Source organism: Bos taurus, chromosome 20, assembly GCF_002263795.3.
Source record: "Bos taurus isolate L1 Dominette 01449 registration number 42190680 breed Hereford chromosome 20, ARS-UCD2.0, whole genome shotgun sequence".
Lineage (NCBI taxonomy): Eukaryota > Metazoa > Chordata > Mammalia > Artiodactyla > Bovidae > Bos > Bos taurus.
In genome coordinates, this window is record NC_037347.1 from 36,901,331 (window position 1) to 36,918,923 (window position 17,593).

General features: G+C 35.6%; 1 protein-coding gene across 1 annotated transcript in view; it reads right to left on the minus strand.

Annotated features, from left to right (window-relative positions):
• Positions 1-17,593, minus strand: part of WDR70 (WD repeat domain 70) — a 278,539-nt gene that overhangs the window by 210,974 nt on the left and 49,972 nt on the right. The window contains 2 exon segments of the mRNA NM_001076238.2: positions 9,455-9,588; positions 13,759-13,818. Of these exon segments, the coding sequence (NP_001069706.1) occupies positions 9,455-9,588; positions 13,759-13,818 (194 nt within the window).

Genomic DNA, 17,593 nt, shown 5'->3' on the forward strand with positions numbered 1-17,593 from the left:
GATGATACCCAAGATTAGTTGCAAATAAATAAAAGCTTGCTATGCAAGACTGAGTGTGAATATATAATGAGGCTCCTTTTTCTAACAACTCTTATCAAAGTATAGATTTGCAATGAATTTAAAAGTAAATACTGGTCACTCCACACCCACAGGAATGATTATCATCAAAAAGACAAATACAAATGCTGGTGACCAATGGTTAGTCCAATGGTTAAGGACTCACTGCCCATGGCCCCAGGTTTCATCACCAGTCAGGGGCTTCCCTGGTGGCTCAGAGGATAAAGCGTCTGCCTGCAATGCTGGAGACCTGGGTTCGATCCCTGGGTTGGGAAGATCCCCTGCAGAAGGAAATGGCAACCCACTCCAGTACTCTTGCCTGGGAAATCCCATGGATGGAGAAGCCTGGTAGGCTATATAGTCCATGAGGTCACAAAGAGTCTGACACGACTGCACAACTTCACTTTCAGGGAACTAAGATCCCACAAGCTGCATAGCATGGGGGTGGGGAGGATGGCTGGTGAGAATGTAGAAAGACTGGAACCTTCTATTTTGCTTGTGGGAATTTAAAATGGTATAGCCACTTCGGAAAACAGTTTTCAAGTTATTAATATGTTAAATATAGACTTACATTATGACCTAGCAATTCCCAATTTATGTTAAAAGAAATGAAAACATATGCCCATTAAAAGACTTGTTACACAAATGTTGAATAGCAGCACTATTCGTAATAGCCAAAAACGGGAAACAACCCAAACATCCACCAAATGGTGAGTGGACAAACAAAATATGCTTTCTCTCTCTCTCTCTCTCTCTATATATATATATATACACACACATATGTATACACACACACACATATATATATGAAGAATGCTAGTCAGCCATAAGAAGGAACAAAAGTCCTGATGTATGCTACAACATGGGTGAACTTCAGAAATATTCTGCTAAGGAAAAGAGGCCAGATGCAAAAGATCACATATTAGATCACATAAAAGATCACATATGGTTCCATTTATCTGAGACATCCAGAAAAGGCACACCTAAAAAGCAGATGAGTGGCTGCCTAAGGCTGGAGGTGGAAATGGACAGTGACCACAAACAGGAATGAGGTTTGTTTTTAGAGTGATGATAATTAGATTGTGGTTGCACAACCCCATTGTTAGAAACTACTGAACTGCATGCTTAAAATGAGTGAATTTTATGGTATATAAATTAAACCTCAATAAAGTGAATTTTTTAAAGTAAATACTAAAACAAAAGAACCAAAGAAATTCAAATTAATTTTAAGATGCTGTTTGCTGAAACAATATTATAAAGAATGAAACAACTTCTCTATTGTGAGATAAACTGACTATATTCCTCTGCCATAGTCCTCTCATCTGCCATCAGATAAACAAGTTAATGAATGCTTGCTGCCTGCACAGCACATCACTGTTGTACTGAGTTATGGTGGTGACTCAATCTTCCCACCAATTGTCTCTATTATAACTACTTTGAAACTTTGTTCATATAACATTTTATGACAAAACAAGTTTTCACTTCGCTTTTATCATTTATATTATGAAGGATGTCTCTGCTCCTTTCTCAGGAGGCCAAGGCAACTGAAAGTGAAAGTAGCATTTGAGCCCAGATTACTTTAAACACACAGGTAAACAAATGAAGGCATTAGGGTTGTGCTAAATGATTATCAACAGGAAAAAAACAAAATTTTTAAATTAATGAAAAGAATTCATGAGCCTCTGAAAATACACCCATAAACCCCAGTTTGAGAAATCTGTAATTATGCAAAGTCTGGGAAATTACTGAAGTATGCAGGGCTGTGTCACTTCACACTGAATGTTCATACAATTGAGTGGCTCTAATGCTTGATGGTCGGGGGTGGAGCTGACGTAATAATGACAGAAAGTCCACAACAAAGGTAATGTGCCTGAATCATCCTTCACACCCCTCCTCCTTGGGTCTGTGGAAAAACTGTCTTCCATGAAACCAGTCCCTGGTGCCAAAAGGTTGGGGCCACTGTGTTAGACCATTTTTATTATTAAACGAACCTAAAACATAATTGGAATACACTCGGAGAAGGCAATGGCACCCCACTCCAGTACTCTTGCCTGGAAAATCCCATGGACGGAGGAGCCTGGTAGGCTGCAGTCCATGGGGTTGCTAAAAGTCGGACATAACTGAGCGACTTCACTTTCACTTTTCACTTTTATGCATTGGAGAAGGAAATGGCAACCCACTCCAGTGTTCTTGCCTGGAGAATCCCAGGGACAGGGGAGCCTGGTGGGCTGCCGTCTATGGGGTCGCACAGAGTCGGACACGACTGACGTGACTTAGCAACAGCAGCAGCAGTAAGCGTCCATTCACAAAATGCTTTGGGAAGAAAGTCTCTATAATGCATGGCCAAAAACAACTGTGTTTTCAGTTATGAGTCTTTGGTGGACTTTCTAAGTGGAAATTTATTTTAACATCTGTTAAAACAGAAAATTTAAAACAATAATCACCTGATGAAAAATAGTAGAATGTATCCACTTGAAAAGGCTGAACATCTGACACAAATGATGAACTCTTGAAAACCATTATGGTACAGTAAAAAAAACTGCAAAAAATTTTCTCAACAGTGAATGTAAATGCATAATCACTTAAATCAATACTATTAATTATGTTTCATCTGACTAAAAAACACTTTATTGACTATTATCCCAGAACTTAAAGCAAGACACCAGGCTTACAAGTTTCCAAATGAATCATTAACTTGTTAATCATTAGCAGACAAGAAGATCATAGTAGAGGGATATAATTTATTTTCAACAACAACAAAAAAAAACTCATTCCGTACGTCCCATTGAGTTTCTTTTTCATATCAAATACAGGCAACCCTTGTTTTGCATGGTTCTGATATGCATGAATTTCAGTTGCCATGGTTCAGATAAATAATACCAGATCCCAACAACACAGCTCAAATTTCAGTTACTATGGTATACTAACCGTGAGTAACCGCATAAAGCACAAACTTTGCTACTAGCATGTCAGTCCAAAAATCACTATACAAATAGAACTGGGCATCCTCTTCAATTGCCAATCACAGCACTTGTTTCAAAGTCTGTCACTGATTGGTCACTGCACGTATGTTACTTAATTTATGCACAGACAACAAAATACACAGTTGTATTGCCTCCTTGTCTCCCAGGGATAAACCCCTGTCACATTTCACAAAATGGGTAACCAAAAGAGGGTTATGCGACAATGTCAACATTTTAAAATGTAAACAAAAGGCATTTCATTTCTTGCTATCTGATCTTGAGAAACACTCAATTTACACATACGACCAATAAGGTATAGAGGTAATCATTTCATCATTTATTTGGAATAGTAAAAAAGTTGCCGCGACCATAAAGTCCATCAAGGGGAGAATAGCTAATCAGTGTAGTGGTGTTCAAAGTATGTCCCCAGATCAAGGTGGCAAGTGGGAACTTGTTAGAGATATAAATTCTTAGCCTCCCCAAACCTAAAGAATTTGAAACTCTAAAGGTAAGGCATAGCACTTAATACTTTAACAAGCCCTTCATATGGTTCTGATACCAATTAAAGCTTTAAAACCACTTAACTATGGCAAATTATACATAATATGCTATGTAGCATTTAGAAAGAATATAGCAGTATACATGTCATGATATAAAAAATCTCCAAGCAATACTGTGGAAAAAATTATGGAATAACAACCACCTTATACTATTTATGAAAATAAATATAAAATGTACTTGTTTTTTGATATATACATTTGATATTTGTTGATAACTGCATGAAAAAACCTCAAAGAATTTAACACAATGAAAACAATGATAAAACCTGGGGAAAAGATTAAAATGAAGATGATAAAGACAGAACTTTAGTTTTATCTGAAATGTTTTAATTTCTGAATGAAAAAATAACTTTATGTAGTACTTCATTAATTAAAATGTTTTCAAAAGAAGAGAACAGAGAGTAGTCATCTTTAAGTGGACTGAAGATAAGAAATTTTTAAAAAAATTCTTATTTTGAGCTATCTAAATGATTCAAAAATTCTCAATATTTTATGAAAAGTTTTTACTTCATCTACATTTTTTGCATAGAGAATACAACAGAAGGGTTTGTGATCTCAAGGATTCAATCAATAATTTTTAAATCTATATAAATACATAATTATTGAGAATCTGTGAGGAAACAAAGAAAGTAAAAAGTGACTGGCAGATTGGATCTTCTTGCCTGGAGAATCCCAGGCATGGCGGAGCCCGGTGGGCTGCCGTCTATGGGGTCACACAGAGTCGAACACGACTGAAGCGACTTAGCAGCAGCAGCAGACTGAATCAGAGAAAATGTGATACTGATTTTCACTAAATGACAAAAGAAGACATTAGAAACCAGAGATCCATTAACCTAATATTGATAAGGGGCAAAAGTCCAAAACAAAGTTAAATAAGACTTCAAGGTACCAAAGAATGTCTCAAAAAGAAGGTAAACCAACAAAAGCGGTTTTTAACTTGATTTTTATATTGGCAGATCAAGAAAACATTTAACATCACTCTTTTCAAGGTGTCCCAGGAGAGTGAGAATGAGGCTAAGAATATTACAGCATTAGTCCTTTGGCAAAATTCATCAGAGGTGCCCCAAATCCAGCACACCTTGCCTCAGTCTCACCCCTAAACTGAGAACTTCTGCCTCCCCTCCTGAATGGCTCTGGGGCTCCTCTGGGTGTGAATACATCTTTGACACCCACTTATTCATCATAATGCTGCTTCTTGGATATCAGCCAAATTCTGACATCTTTTATTACAGGTGAGGAGATGGTCTAAAAACAGCACACTGTGCTTTTATATCTTGAAAACAGATTCCCTCAAGTTTTCTTGGCAGATAAAATAGAAATAATGCAGATGAGTGACAAAAGAATTCAGCTGAGTAACTGGTATGCATAGATTCTCATATAAGTGAACAACTTAATCTAAAAAGTTGTTTAGCAAATCAATGTCAAAAAAAAAAGGGTTTCTAATGGCACACCAAAGTCTGCCTCTTGCAATATGTATCAAGTTATTAACTGAATAAGAACTTATTGCACATTTACCAAATTTGCAATTAGCAAAACTCAAAGATCTGACCATTACAGAAGTTTTATGTAATTATCATCCCCTCCAGGAGGAAGAGCTTAATTTTTCCACTCTCCCAAATGTGAGCGGCATTTATTGATTTGCTTCCAAAGAATGGCATATGGAAAAGTGAGGAAAAAGTAACTCTATAGTGAAGAAATCTTACAAACACGATAGCATGTACCTCTGAAATGTGTTAAGAAGGGCACTTCCCCTCTGTGATATTCAGCCCAAAAACCCATAGCTTCAGTCTAACCATGAGAAAAACATCATTTAAAAAATAATAATAAATCAAAGGATATTCTACAAAATACCTGTCCTGTACACCTCAAAACTGTCCAGGTCATGAAAAACAAGGAAAGACTGAGATACTATTATAAACCAGAGGATACTAGACAGACCTGAAGACTAAATGTAATGTAGTATCTTGGGATATTGCTTTTTTAAAAGTGAAACCCAAATAAAGGTTAGAGTTGAGCTAATGGTAATGCACCAACCTTGGCTTAATTGTCACAAGTGTAATGTGATGTGGTAATGTAAAATGTTAATAACAAGAGGAACTGGGTACTTGAACTACCTTATAGCTTTTCTGTAAATTAAAAAATATTCTGAAATTAAAAGTTTACTAAAATTTTGAACCGGAAATATCAAATGACCTCTTTATTTGAGCACACATACCTATATTTTTCACCTCTTTCAACTGAAAAGGTCAAGAAGTAATGATACCCCAATATCAGTGAACATGTGCAGCAACCAGATTTAGTCTTTGAATACCACTCCCATAACAAAACAGCTGTCTGTGGAAAAATCCTTACTCTGGGACTTGGAAAGGCATGTACTAGGATAATAAGTAAGCTTTTAAAGACAAATAAGGTCATGTCAAAACACAGCAATCAGGGACTCCCACTGGCCAAATCATGGACAACTTAAAAATCAAAAACAACAACAAAAAAAATAATGACTCCAACTGACTGAAACACAGGAAAATTTTAAAATCATAAATACTGGTAATTGCAAAAGAAAAAAAACACAATCATCATCACCAATAGCAACAACTCATTTAACAACACTAATCTGTAAGCTAAAAATGAGTAATAAAAGGGTAATAACTAAGCATTTATCCTGACTCTTCAGCAGGAATTGTATTTCAGGGGAATCAATTAATATCAGTTAATGAAGAAAAAGTACTTCTTTTAGAAGAATGCCAACAAGTAAAAGTAGATGAAATAGCAGATTTAGAAAACCACTATCTTGCAATACTCAATGGAACAAAATAAATGATTCAGGTATGAATAATCAATGGATGCTAAATTTATTAATTGAAAGGATAAATAGAATCTGGATATTAACGTGGTACCAAGGTATTTTCCCACAAAGTTTTTGCCTATTTCAAGTATGTAATATTAACTTTACAATGGAGGAATCAGATATTCCAACTTACCCCAGGGATCAGTCTTAATTTCTAGTCACTAATACTGACAACAACCAGATAATACATGCCACCTGATATTAGACAATATGGATTATAATCAAGCCTTTGGATCTTCTATAGAAAATATGGGAGATATCATCACTTAGATGATATCAAAAGGAAGCAATTAGAAAATCAGGAAGGAAAAATCTCATAGAGGACAACTAGACCTGTCTTTTAACAAAGTTATGGGAAAGAAATGGTTAAGGAAGGGTCACTGTAGATTAAAAGATAAGTAAGAGAGGTACAAAATAGATGTGTTGTGTATTACTTGATTGGATCCATGTCTGACAAACCAGCATTAAAACACATTTTGAGAGCAAATGAGGAAATTTAAATATGGAATGTTAATTAGAAATATTGAGGAATTCTAAAGAATTTTGTTAAAAGTAATAATAGAACTACATTTACATAGAAAGCATCTGTCATTTTAAAGGGAACACACTGAAGTATTTCAAAGTGAAAGGTCTGTGATTTTTTTAATATTATAGTTGATTTATAATATTAGTTTTAGGTGTATAACAGAGCAATTCAATATTTTATGGATTATACTCCATTTAAAATTACTACAAACTAATGCCTATATTTCCTTTTGTTATACAATATACCTCTGTTGTCTATTTATCTTATACACAGTGGTCTGTATCCCCTTAATCCCATACCCCTATGTCACCCCTCTCCCCACTCCTCACTGGTAACCACTGGTTGAGTCTCCCCATCCATGAGTCTATAACTCATGGATTATTTAACAGTGTCTTCACTTTTAAATAATTCAAAAATTACAAAAATGAGCTGAAATAAATAAAAACATATTTGTAACTGCTGCTGCTGCAGCAGCATAACTGCTAAATCTAGGTAAAGAGTAGATGGCTATTGTACTAATCCCTCTATTTGACTCTCCATTTGAAATTGTTTACAGTAAAAAGTGAATTATAGATGAATAGGTAAATAGATATAAAATATACACTGAGCCAATAAAAGGCTTCCCCAGTGGTTCAGCAGTAGATAATCTGCCTGCCAATGCCAGGAACCACAGGAAACAAGGATTTGATCCCTGGGTTGGGAAGATCTCCTGGAGGAGGAAATGGCAACCCACTCCAATATTCTTGCCTGGAGAATCTCATGGAGGATTCTTGCCTGGAGAACCCCATGAACAGAGGAGCCTGGCAGGCTACAGTCCACAGGATCACACAGAGTTGGACATGACTGAAGCAACTTACCATATACGCACGAGTCAAAAAAAAAATCATAAAAAGCAGAGAGAGTCACATTACTTAGAGATCAGGAGCAAGTGATAGCAAAGTTAAATAGTTGTCATGATTTAAAGGAGTAATATTCACGTAACATTTGCAATTTTAGAGTTTTATATTAATTTTATATGTTGTCAAGAATTCTATTTCTTCCCGTCTAAACCTTTGATAGCTCACAATTACATACAGGATGCAACAATTTAATTGTAGAAGAGAAAATAAGCTTATTCTTGGTTTTTTCCAGCATTTTCAATTATAACAGTGTAGCAAATGACACATTTTAATAAATAATAGAGCACTGGCTTGAAACTCATGAGACATGTATTCTCTTCAGAGCTGATTATTAACAAAGCACTGAATAGGGACTTCCCTGGTGGTCCAGTGGCTAAGACTCCATGCTCTCAATGCAGGCGACCTGGGGAACCCAGGGAACTGATCCCACATGCTGCAACTAAGACCTGGTACATACAAATTAAAAAAAAAAGCACTGGATAGTCCTGAACAAGTCACGTTACAGCTGCAAAGATAGAAGGAAAGCATAATCCCTTTATGTATCGAGAGACTATCATGTGGGGAAAAGGGATATAAACAACATATTTTATGTACATTTTCAAAAGGTCATCATAGTAACTCAAGATGAACATCACTATTTTAAATCATCAGAGCTATTTTAAATACAGCCATCATTGGAGATACTGGAGGGCTTTTTGTATTTTTTTGTTTTTGTTTTTTTGTCTTTTCCTTTCCAATTGATTATTTATTTGACATGATCTATTTAGCGAATTTTCAAATTTTTACTTCAGACAGGCTGCAGAAAAATCCCAGCATCTCGTTTAGATGCCTTAACCATCACTTTCACCACAAAAGGGTCACGGAAGCAAACGCTCAACAGTCCAGAGACAGGAACTTTGTTTATACAGTTAATGGAACCCAGAGTTTACAAGTGGAGATTAAGCAAAAAGACATTAAGCCTACAAGTTCAGGTTGAAGACAAAACTAGATTTATACCCCATTCACATAAGAGTGAAACTGGGTCTGAATAACTTCAGCTAATCCACATATCTTGAATATTTTTAAATCTCATCATTGAAAGCTCATTTACAATATATATCATGTTGTATCAGCAAGTTAACAAGTTTCACCAGTAAAATCCATTTCTGATATTCAATAAGCTAAAAGATCAAAGGTGGTCAAAAACAGAAACAAGAGGGTGGCTTACAGTAGCAACACGTAAAGCCCTTTATGATACAATGCTAGCTGACCATACCTGCACAGTGCAGCACCCACTAGCACTTGGCTATTGGCTTAACATATGCTATACACATATATATAATATTACACAGTAGCTACTGAAGTGTTTTAAACTAGACAAAGTAACAATTTCTAAATACAAATATTTTTTAAAAACACAACAAAAAACAGAAAATGTTTTTAGAACAGATTCCTGTAACTAAAGGGAACTTAATAAAAGGTACACTTTCCTTTCATCTGAATAACGAAGGTAGAATACAGTCATGTAAACTTACTGTATTCTGATAAAACTTACCATAAATGGAATTCAAATGACCAGAGACTCTGTCTTCAAAAATGAAGATATTAAGTTGCATAATACATACCATTCACAGGGCTGAAGGGATCGAAATGCCTTAAAAGAAGCATCCATTCCAGCAAAATCCCAAAATTTAACATCATAGTCATATCCTCCAGTCACCAAACGGGCACCTGAGGGATCCAGACCCAAAGCAGAAACCTGTTATTTAAAAAAAAATAAAAAATTAAACGGAGAGAAACTATTTATAGCCTATTATAACCCCCATTTCCTTTGTCGAACCCTGCTGCTGCTGCTGCTGCTAAGTCGCTTCAGTCGTGTCTGACTCTGTGTGACCCCATAGATGGCAGCCCACCAGGCTCCTCTGTCCCTGGGATTTTCCAGGCAAGAATACTGGAGTGGGTTGCCATTTCCTTCTCCAATGCATGCATGCATGCATGCATGCTAAGTCGCTTCAGTCATGTCCAACTCTGTGCGACCCTATGGACAGCAGCCCACCAGGCTCCCCTGTCCATGGGATTCTCTAGGCAAGAATACTGGAGTGGGTTGCCATTCCCTTCTCCTCTCTAACCCTACTTCCTACCTTATAGGTGCTGAAAATATAGATCACTAACTGCTATTACTTATGAAAAGTAAAAATGGACAGCACCTTCTAAATCATTTGACTTTGTTATTATATTATTTCCTTGAAATACAAGAAAATTTTTTTTATTTATTTTAATTGGAGGATAATTATAATATTGTGATGGGTTTTGCCATACATCAACATGAATCAGCCACAGGCATACATTTGTCCCCTTCCTCCTGAACCCCACTCTGACTTCCCTCCCCACCCCATCCCTCCAGGTTGTCACAGAGCACCAGGTTTGGGCTCCCTGAGTCATACATCAAACTCCCACTGGCTATCTATTTTAATTTAATCGAATCACCAGCTTCATCCCAGCTTCTCTACCGTGTACTCTGAATAGCTAACTATCACTGCAATTTCATGTGATACACTAAGTTGCCTTGGAATATAAGTAGGTATCTTAAAAACAATCCACTTTTTCAGTAAAAGATTTTGAGAAAGCCTTTTAAGATTGACTGTTACTAAATGAAGAACACATGAATCTAAAATTACCAAAATGAGTCATGTGAGTAGAAACCATAAATCAATTTAACAAAACAAAGTGGAAATTATTATCTTGTGAATATGGCTAAATGACTCTAAGTATAGTCACCTTAAATAATTATTTTTAAACATGAGTTTATAAGTAACTAGCCACATTATAATATCACTTATACTGGTTCCATAAACTATTTGCTTTCCCTGTTAACTTTCTGAGGTCCAACTCACATACAAATATCCAATGTGTAGCTCACTGTTCTTGAGCTGTATTTAACATTCTCATCAAAGTAGTTAGTCCCTGGATCTACTGCCTCTCAGAAGGAAAGAACTGCATTTGGACTGCACATTAAACGTGATTGTCACATAGAAGACAGAAAAAGGATCACAGTTTGAAATAAAGAAAGGGAAGGCCATACAGAAAGTTACTATAAATCAATTCTCTAAATAGACATGAAAAGTTAAGTTACAGAAGAAATCATATGAAATCTGGAATTTGCTTAAAACAATCCCACAAGGTAGGCAGATGGCATGGGGGAAAGGAGGTTTATTAGAAATGTAAAGTATACAGGAAACAAGATGGGCCTTATGTCAACAACTGGTAAGGCTCAGATACACATATATGGGAATTCCTTTCAGTATTCTCTATAATTCTGTGAATGGGTAAACAGTTTTACAAAAACTAGTTTAAAAAAAAACAGACATATAAAGAAATAGACATGTAAAAAAAGACCTATTTCCAAGAAATTGAAATACATATGCAAAGGCAGGACTGCCCCCCCCCCCAAAAAAATAGTTAACCTAACAGTACAACGAGAAGCTCTGATTTTTAATGTGTAAAATAACAAAGTATTGTTTAAATTGTATACATTTATTTTATTTTTTAATTTTAATTTATGCATTTTTAAAGATAAAATTTGCTTTGAAAAAATATGAATATTTACTCATATATATAATTTAGAAAGATGGTAATGATAACCCAGTATGCGAGACAGCAAAAGAGACACAGATGTATAGAACAGTCTTTCGGACTCTGTGGGAGAGGTGGGAGGGGATGATTTGGGAGAATGGCATTGAAATATGTATAATATCATATATGAAACAAATCGCCAGTCCAGGTTCGATGCATGATACTGGATGCTTGGGGCTGGTGTACTGGGATGACTCAGAGGGATGGTACAGGAAGGGAGGTGGGAGGGGGGTTCAGGATAGGGAACATGTGTATACCCGTGGTGGATTCATGTTGATGTATGGCAAAACCAATACAATATTGTAAAGTAATTAGCCTCCAATTAAAATAAATAAAATTTTTTAAAATGTTAAAAGGAAAAAATATATATGAATATTTAAATAAAATGTATTATTTATCTGTTATTAACAGAACTACCTGTTGCAAAAATCTCTAAATGACAGGAAAGCTTCCTTTTTAAGTACTAGTAGTCTATAATTTTTTTTATTTACTGAAATTGAAAATTGGTAAAATTCTTTCATGATTTCAGAATAAAAATATAAAAATGTGATTTAATAAAAAGTAGGTATAGTATGAAGAACTAGATCGAAATGGCAACAATGAAAGGCAGCAATTCTCAGATATTTTGGTTTCAAGACCTTTTACACTCAAAATCTTTTGAGAACCCCTAAAAATGTCTGTTTATGCAAGTTATGTGTCAATATTTACCATAGCAAAAATCAAAATTAGGACATTTATAATATTTACTGTTTACTTCATTTAAAATAATAATAAACCCACTGTACTTTATAACCATTTTATGGAAACAATATTTTCAAAAGTAAAAATTTCAGTGGGGAAAATATCATTATTTTAGCATACATGGCTATTAATTCTATCATTTGCATTATTTCTGGATCTATTTCTATTGATTGATATTTTTCTGCCTCGTTATGGGATTTTACTTCTTTACATGTCAGACATCTATTAGAAAAAAAGGTTGCTTCATTATAAAGGGAAACCAAGATAATTTTATTCTTTTATTCATTCACAAGCAAGTTTCATTCACTCAACTATCATTTTTAATAAAATACTATTAAATCTTTTTTTTTTTACAATAAGATAGGTGGCACTAGGGATAAAGAACACATCTGCCAATGCAGGAAACTTAAGAAACATGGATTCCATCCCTGGGTCAGGAAGATTCCCTAGAGAAGGAAACGGCAACCCACTCCAGAATTCTTGCTGGGAAATCTGAAGGACAGAGGAGCCTGGTGGGCTCCGGCCCATGAGGTCGCACAGTCCATGAGTTCACAAAGAGTTGGACATGACTGAAGTGACTTGGCAAAATGATTTCATCTTACACCTCAAAATTTTTACAGTGCTTTAATTTTTAAATTAAAAATGTAAATGCTTTTGAACTGTGGTGTTGGAGAAGACTCTTGAGAGTCCCTTGGACTGCAAGGAGATCCAACCAGTCCATCCTAAAGGAAATCAGTCCTGGGTGTTTATTGGAAGGACTGATGTTGAAGCTGAAACTCCAATACTTTGGCCACCTCATGCAAAGAGCTGACTCATCTGAAAAGACCCTGATGCTGGGAAAGATTGAGGGCAGGAGGAGAAGGGGACGACAGAGGATAAGATGGTTGGATGGCATCACTGACTCAATGGACATGGGTTTGGGTGGACTCTGGGAGTTGGTGATGGATAGGGAGGCTTGGTGTGCTGCAGTTCATGGTGTCACAAAGAGTCAGACACGACTGAGCGACTGAACTGAACTGAATTTTTAAATAACATAAATAAATGTGACAATTATAAAATATAATCCATAAATCTAAGGAATGTAATCTTTAGAGTCATACTAAGCTTATGTTCATTTCTTATCTCAACTTCCACCTAAAAAATGAACTCAGGCCTCTTACTGATACAGAAATGAAGTTAACAGTAATGAGAAATTTTCCCACACTATAATACAAAAAAGTATTTGAGTTTCATTTCTTTCTTTCATTTACAGTGTTCCTATATTGAAGAAAGAGGTTTTAAAGCCAACAATAACCATGAAAATTTCCTTAACAATAACAATAACAATTTCCTTAATGAATAAGTGTTCCTATTTTAAATGAAATGCAATGGCTATTTTGACTGAACAGAAAGGTAATCTGTTTTCCTTAATGTCCATCATTAAGGAAATGTCTATCACAATTTCTTTGTGATATCAGTTGATTGTATAATGGCCTTAATATAAGTATATCATTTTAGTTCACTTTTCCATGAGAGCCTGTCATTGAGGGAAAATAATTAAATTTTTAAAACTTACTGTCTTAGTGCCATGCTTTAGCGTTATTTCATGTGAGTCAGGGATCTTTCGGACAGGATTCTGAAAAAAGAAAATTCCATGACATTAAAAAGTAATATACCGGGGAGGGAGGAGGGAGGAGGGTTCAGGATGGGGAACACATGTATACCTGTGGTGGATTCATTTTGATATTTGGCAAAACCAATACAATATTGCAAAGTTTAAAAATAAAATAAAAATTAAAAAAAAGTAATATACCATATTTGAGAGGAACTACATACATTCACAGGAAATTTAATTTTTAAAAATTGCATCACTGGCTTTTTAACACAAAACTTTAAAAAACTGGAAATAAAAAGTGTGAGTATATCATTTCTCAACTTCTAGATAGATTACAATTGGTCACTCTGAGCTGATAATAAATTTATCTTATATCTCTAAAAAGCTAAACCTAAGAAATTCTTTAGGTTGTATGAAACTTTAAGATCCTCTCCATACAGAAAATTCTTAAAGTCCTCTTTTCATTGGTACTTGGGCATACCTTAAAGTATTTATGCACTTAACTTATAATAGACAACACATTTATCTTAGAATTTGCACAGGATATATACCTTTTAACCCATAAAAGATTAAAAAACAAAAAGCTAATATTCAAATGGTACAAATACGGAATTCAGTGACTGATCAATTCAAAAAGCCTTTATTAAAGTGGGATTATACCAGATGCTAAGTAGCATTAGACACAGCCTCTACTCATCTCCCCTCCCAAGAGGGAACACCAATAACTCTGCATGTTATGTTAAAAAGGGTATGGACAGAACAATGGAGGGACAGAGGCGATGGATGCATAAACCAGACATAAGAGGTCACAGCGATCATTTACGTAAGATGTTTCATTGTTTAATCAAGTCTCCGTTATCCAAGTGTAGGGTTACTATACTAAAATTATACAGTCATTACAACTTCATGCTAGGATTATCTTGCAATCTACTTAATTAAACATGTGCAATCTACAGACTGGTTTCTGACTTTCCTCCTTCTTCAGGATCATTGATGAACGAATCAATCACCAGTTCATTCTAGTTTATCTTAAATCTTTCCCCTACTATGGCTCTCTCTTCTCAGCATATGAACAATTAAAGTACTTCCCATATTAAAGCACGCAAACACTAACTTCCCCCTATGTTTACTGCTGTATCATTATCTTTTCTTTATTTTTTCTTTCCTCACACTACATTTACACTCAGTGCCTCTACTTTCTTTCACCTTCTACCTCTACCATTTAAGCATTTGTCATTTAATTCCTAATGTCTAGCAGAGTTTTTAGCACTTAAGGGACCCTTAGTAAATATTTGTTGAATGAATAAATATTATTAATGCCCCAGGACACTTCACAGACCTTAACCGGCACATCTGACCTTTCATCAGCATGATAGCTTTGTAACTATTTCCTCCACCTTGAAAAATGTTCCTTCTTGGGAGGAATCAGCCTTGACAAAAAGCCAGAAAATCTAGGGTTTTAAAATCAAGCTCTGATACTCATTAACCCTGTCATAACCTCAGAAGAGTAATGACTTTCAGTTTCCTTATTTGCAAAGAGGATAACAACATCTGTCCCGTAGGTTATTGTGAATTAAGTGTTGTAAAGGTCATAATACAGAGTCTGGCACAAAGTAGTTGCTAAATAAGTGACAGCCATCATTTATTCTAAGGCATAGCTCCTGTCTGTCTCTCTGGTCATATTAGTCTATTTCTAGGCTTCGCCTCCTCTATATTTGGCTAATTTCTACTCACCCTTTAAGACTCAATTCAGATGTGACCTACTCCCTTCTGTGCTGTGCTATGCTTAGTCAGTCAATCATGTCCAACTCTTTGCTACCTCATGGACTGTAGCCTGCCAGGCTCCTCTGTCCATGGGGATTCTCCAGGCAAGAATACCGTACTCTCATAACAACTTCACCTTGTCTCGTGTGTGTATGCTCATTCGCTTTGGTCGTGTCCGACTCTTTGTGACCCCATGGACTGTAGCCCACCAGGCTTCTCTGTCTATGGGATTCTCCAGGCAAGAATACAGGAGTGGGTTGCCATACCCTCTTCCCGGGGTCTTCCCAATCCAGGGATCAAACCCATGTCTGGGTGCATCTCCTGCATTGCAGGTGGATTCTGTACCCACTGAGCCACCAGGGAAGCCCCACAGAACCTATCATAAAACATCGTTGTTTTTTACCTCTCTGTCTCCACACCGTTCCCTAACCAAACGGCAAAAGAGATACTTCTCAAAGACTGTGAGTACACACACATACACACACACATATTGTCTCTAGGTCCCTAATCTATAAAACACCTGGTATAATGCAGGCACACAAAAGTTTTTAGAGTGAATTAATGGCTGTTAACAATGTCTACCTTGTAAATCACATTAGATAATCTTTAATTTACCTCAAACATTAGTGTTTATGTCTATAAAGAAGAGCAGGTAGGTGCTATCCATCAGGTGAGTCTGCTGAGTGACAGTCAAAGATAACTGGCAATTTCCCAAAAGTAAAAACCTTTAAAGACCAAATGATCCTGTCCCAGACTAAAAAAGCACATATAAACTTGCAAGTATAGAGAAATAAAGGTGGTTTTGTTTTAGACTTGTTTGCCTCTGAAAGTGGCTATAGTTCATTAGCACCACAGATCAGTAAAGATCAGGAACCCAGAGGCACTGCACAAAAACACTGACCTCACAGTAACCCAAGGAACTGCAGGAGAGCTTGCAGTTTATTTCAAGACAAAGATATTACAGAATGGTTCACGATCTCTTAGAAAGTCCCACACACACCCATTTCAGATATACCAATATTCCAACACAAATTTCAAAATAATTTAAAAGTTGAACAAATGAATTCTGGACTGCCTCTATATTAATTATGTAAACCACTGCTTCCTTTGCAGTTGACAATATTTGTAAGTAATAAAAACTCATGTAAAGGTGCTAAGTACTCCTAAAAGAAACAAGAGAACAGTTCAATTGTTTTACTTTGAGAAGAATCTATTACTATCATTTCATAACCAATGACTATTTTATCACTCAGGAAAGAGAAACACTGTCACCAAAAGGAAGGATGAAAATTATTTCACTGAGTTCAATGCAGAATGTGCCTATATATAGACAATTTTTGACATTTAAAGAAAAAACTTGCAAGAACACAGAACAACTTAGTATTTACATTAGGAGTAAATTAAATATTTAAATAAATATTGTTTACATTTAAAATCAAAGTTTTACTGGAAATCATGTAGGGCATAACTCATAAAAAGCCCATATAATTGGCACAACTAAATCATCTAAAATAGTAGCTATCCATCTTTTGGTAGCATATCACTTGATGGTGACTGTTCTTTGTCCAGAACTTTTACTAATGACTTTTTGAAATATGGCTTAGTGTGAAATTTGCTATAACAGTAAAACATTTTCAAGATTTCCCTGCCAGAGGACATCATAAACTACAAGACCTCAATGAAGTCATTTACTGCCAAAATTCGTAACAAGAGCTACACTCTTAATGGAAGATGGGAAAAGATACCAGTTTCTGTTTTGGTTGATTTTAAATGCCAACCAAAGGATTATTTCCCAGGCTCTTTTGTTTACCTCAATAAGAACAATGATAGCAAACATATCTGGAATAACATGAGCAATTCCATCTGATGTACATACATCCTTACAGTGTTTTCAAAAGAACTGAAAATCATTAATAACCTTTCTGGAATAAATTTGTCATAAATTTTAAAAGTTAGATATGTGTAGTACTTTGAGCCAAAATAAAAAAGTCTCAGTTCAGTTCAGTCACTCAGTCATGTCCGACTCTTTGTG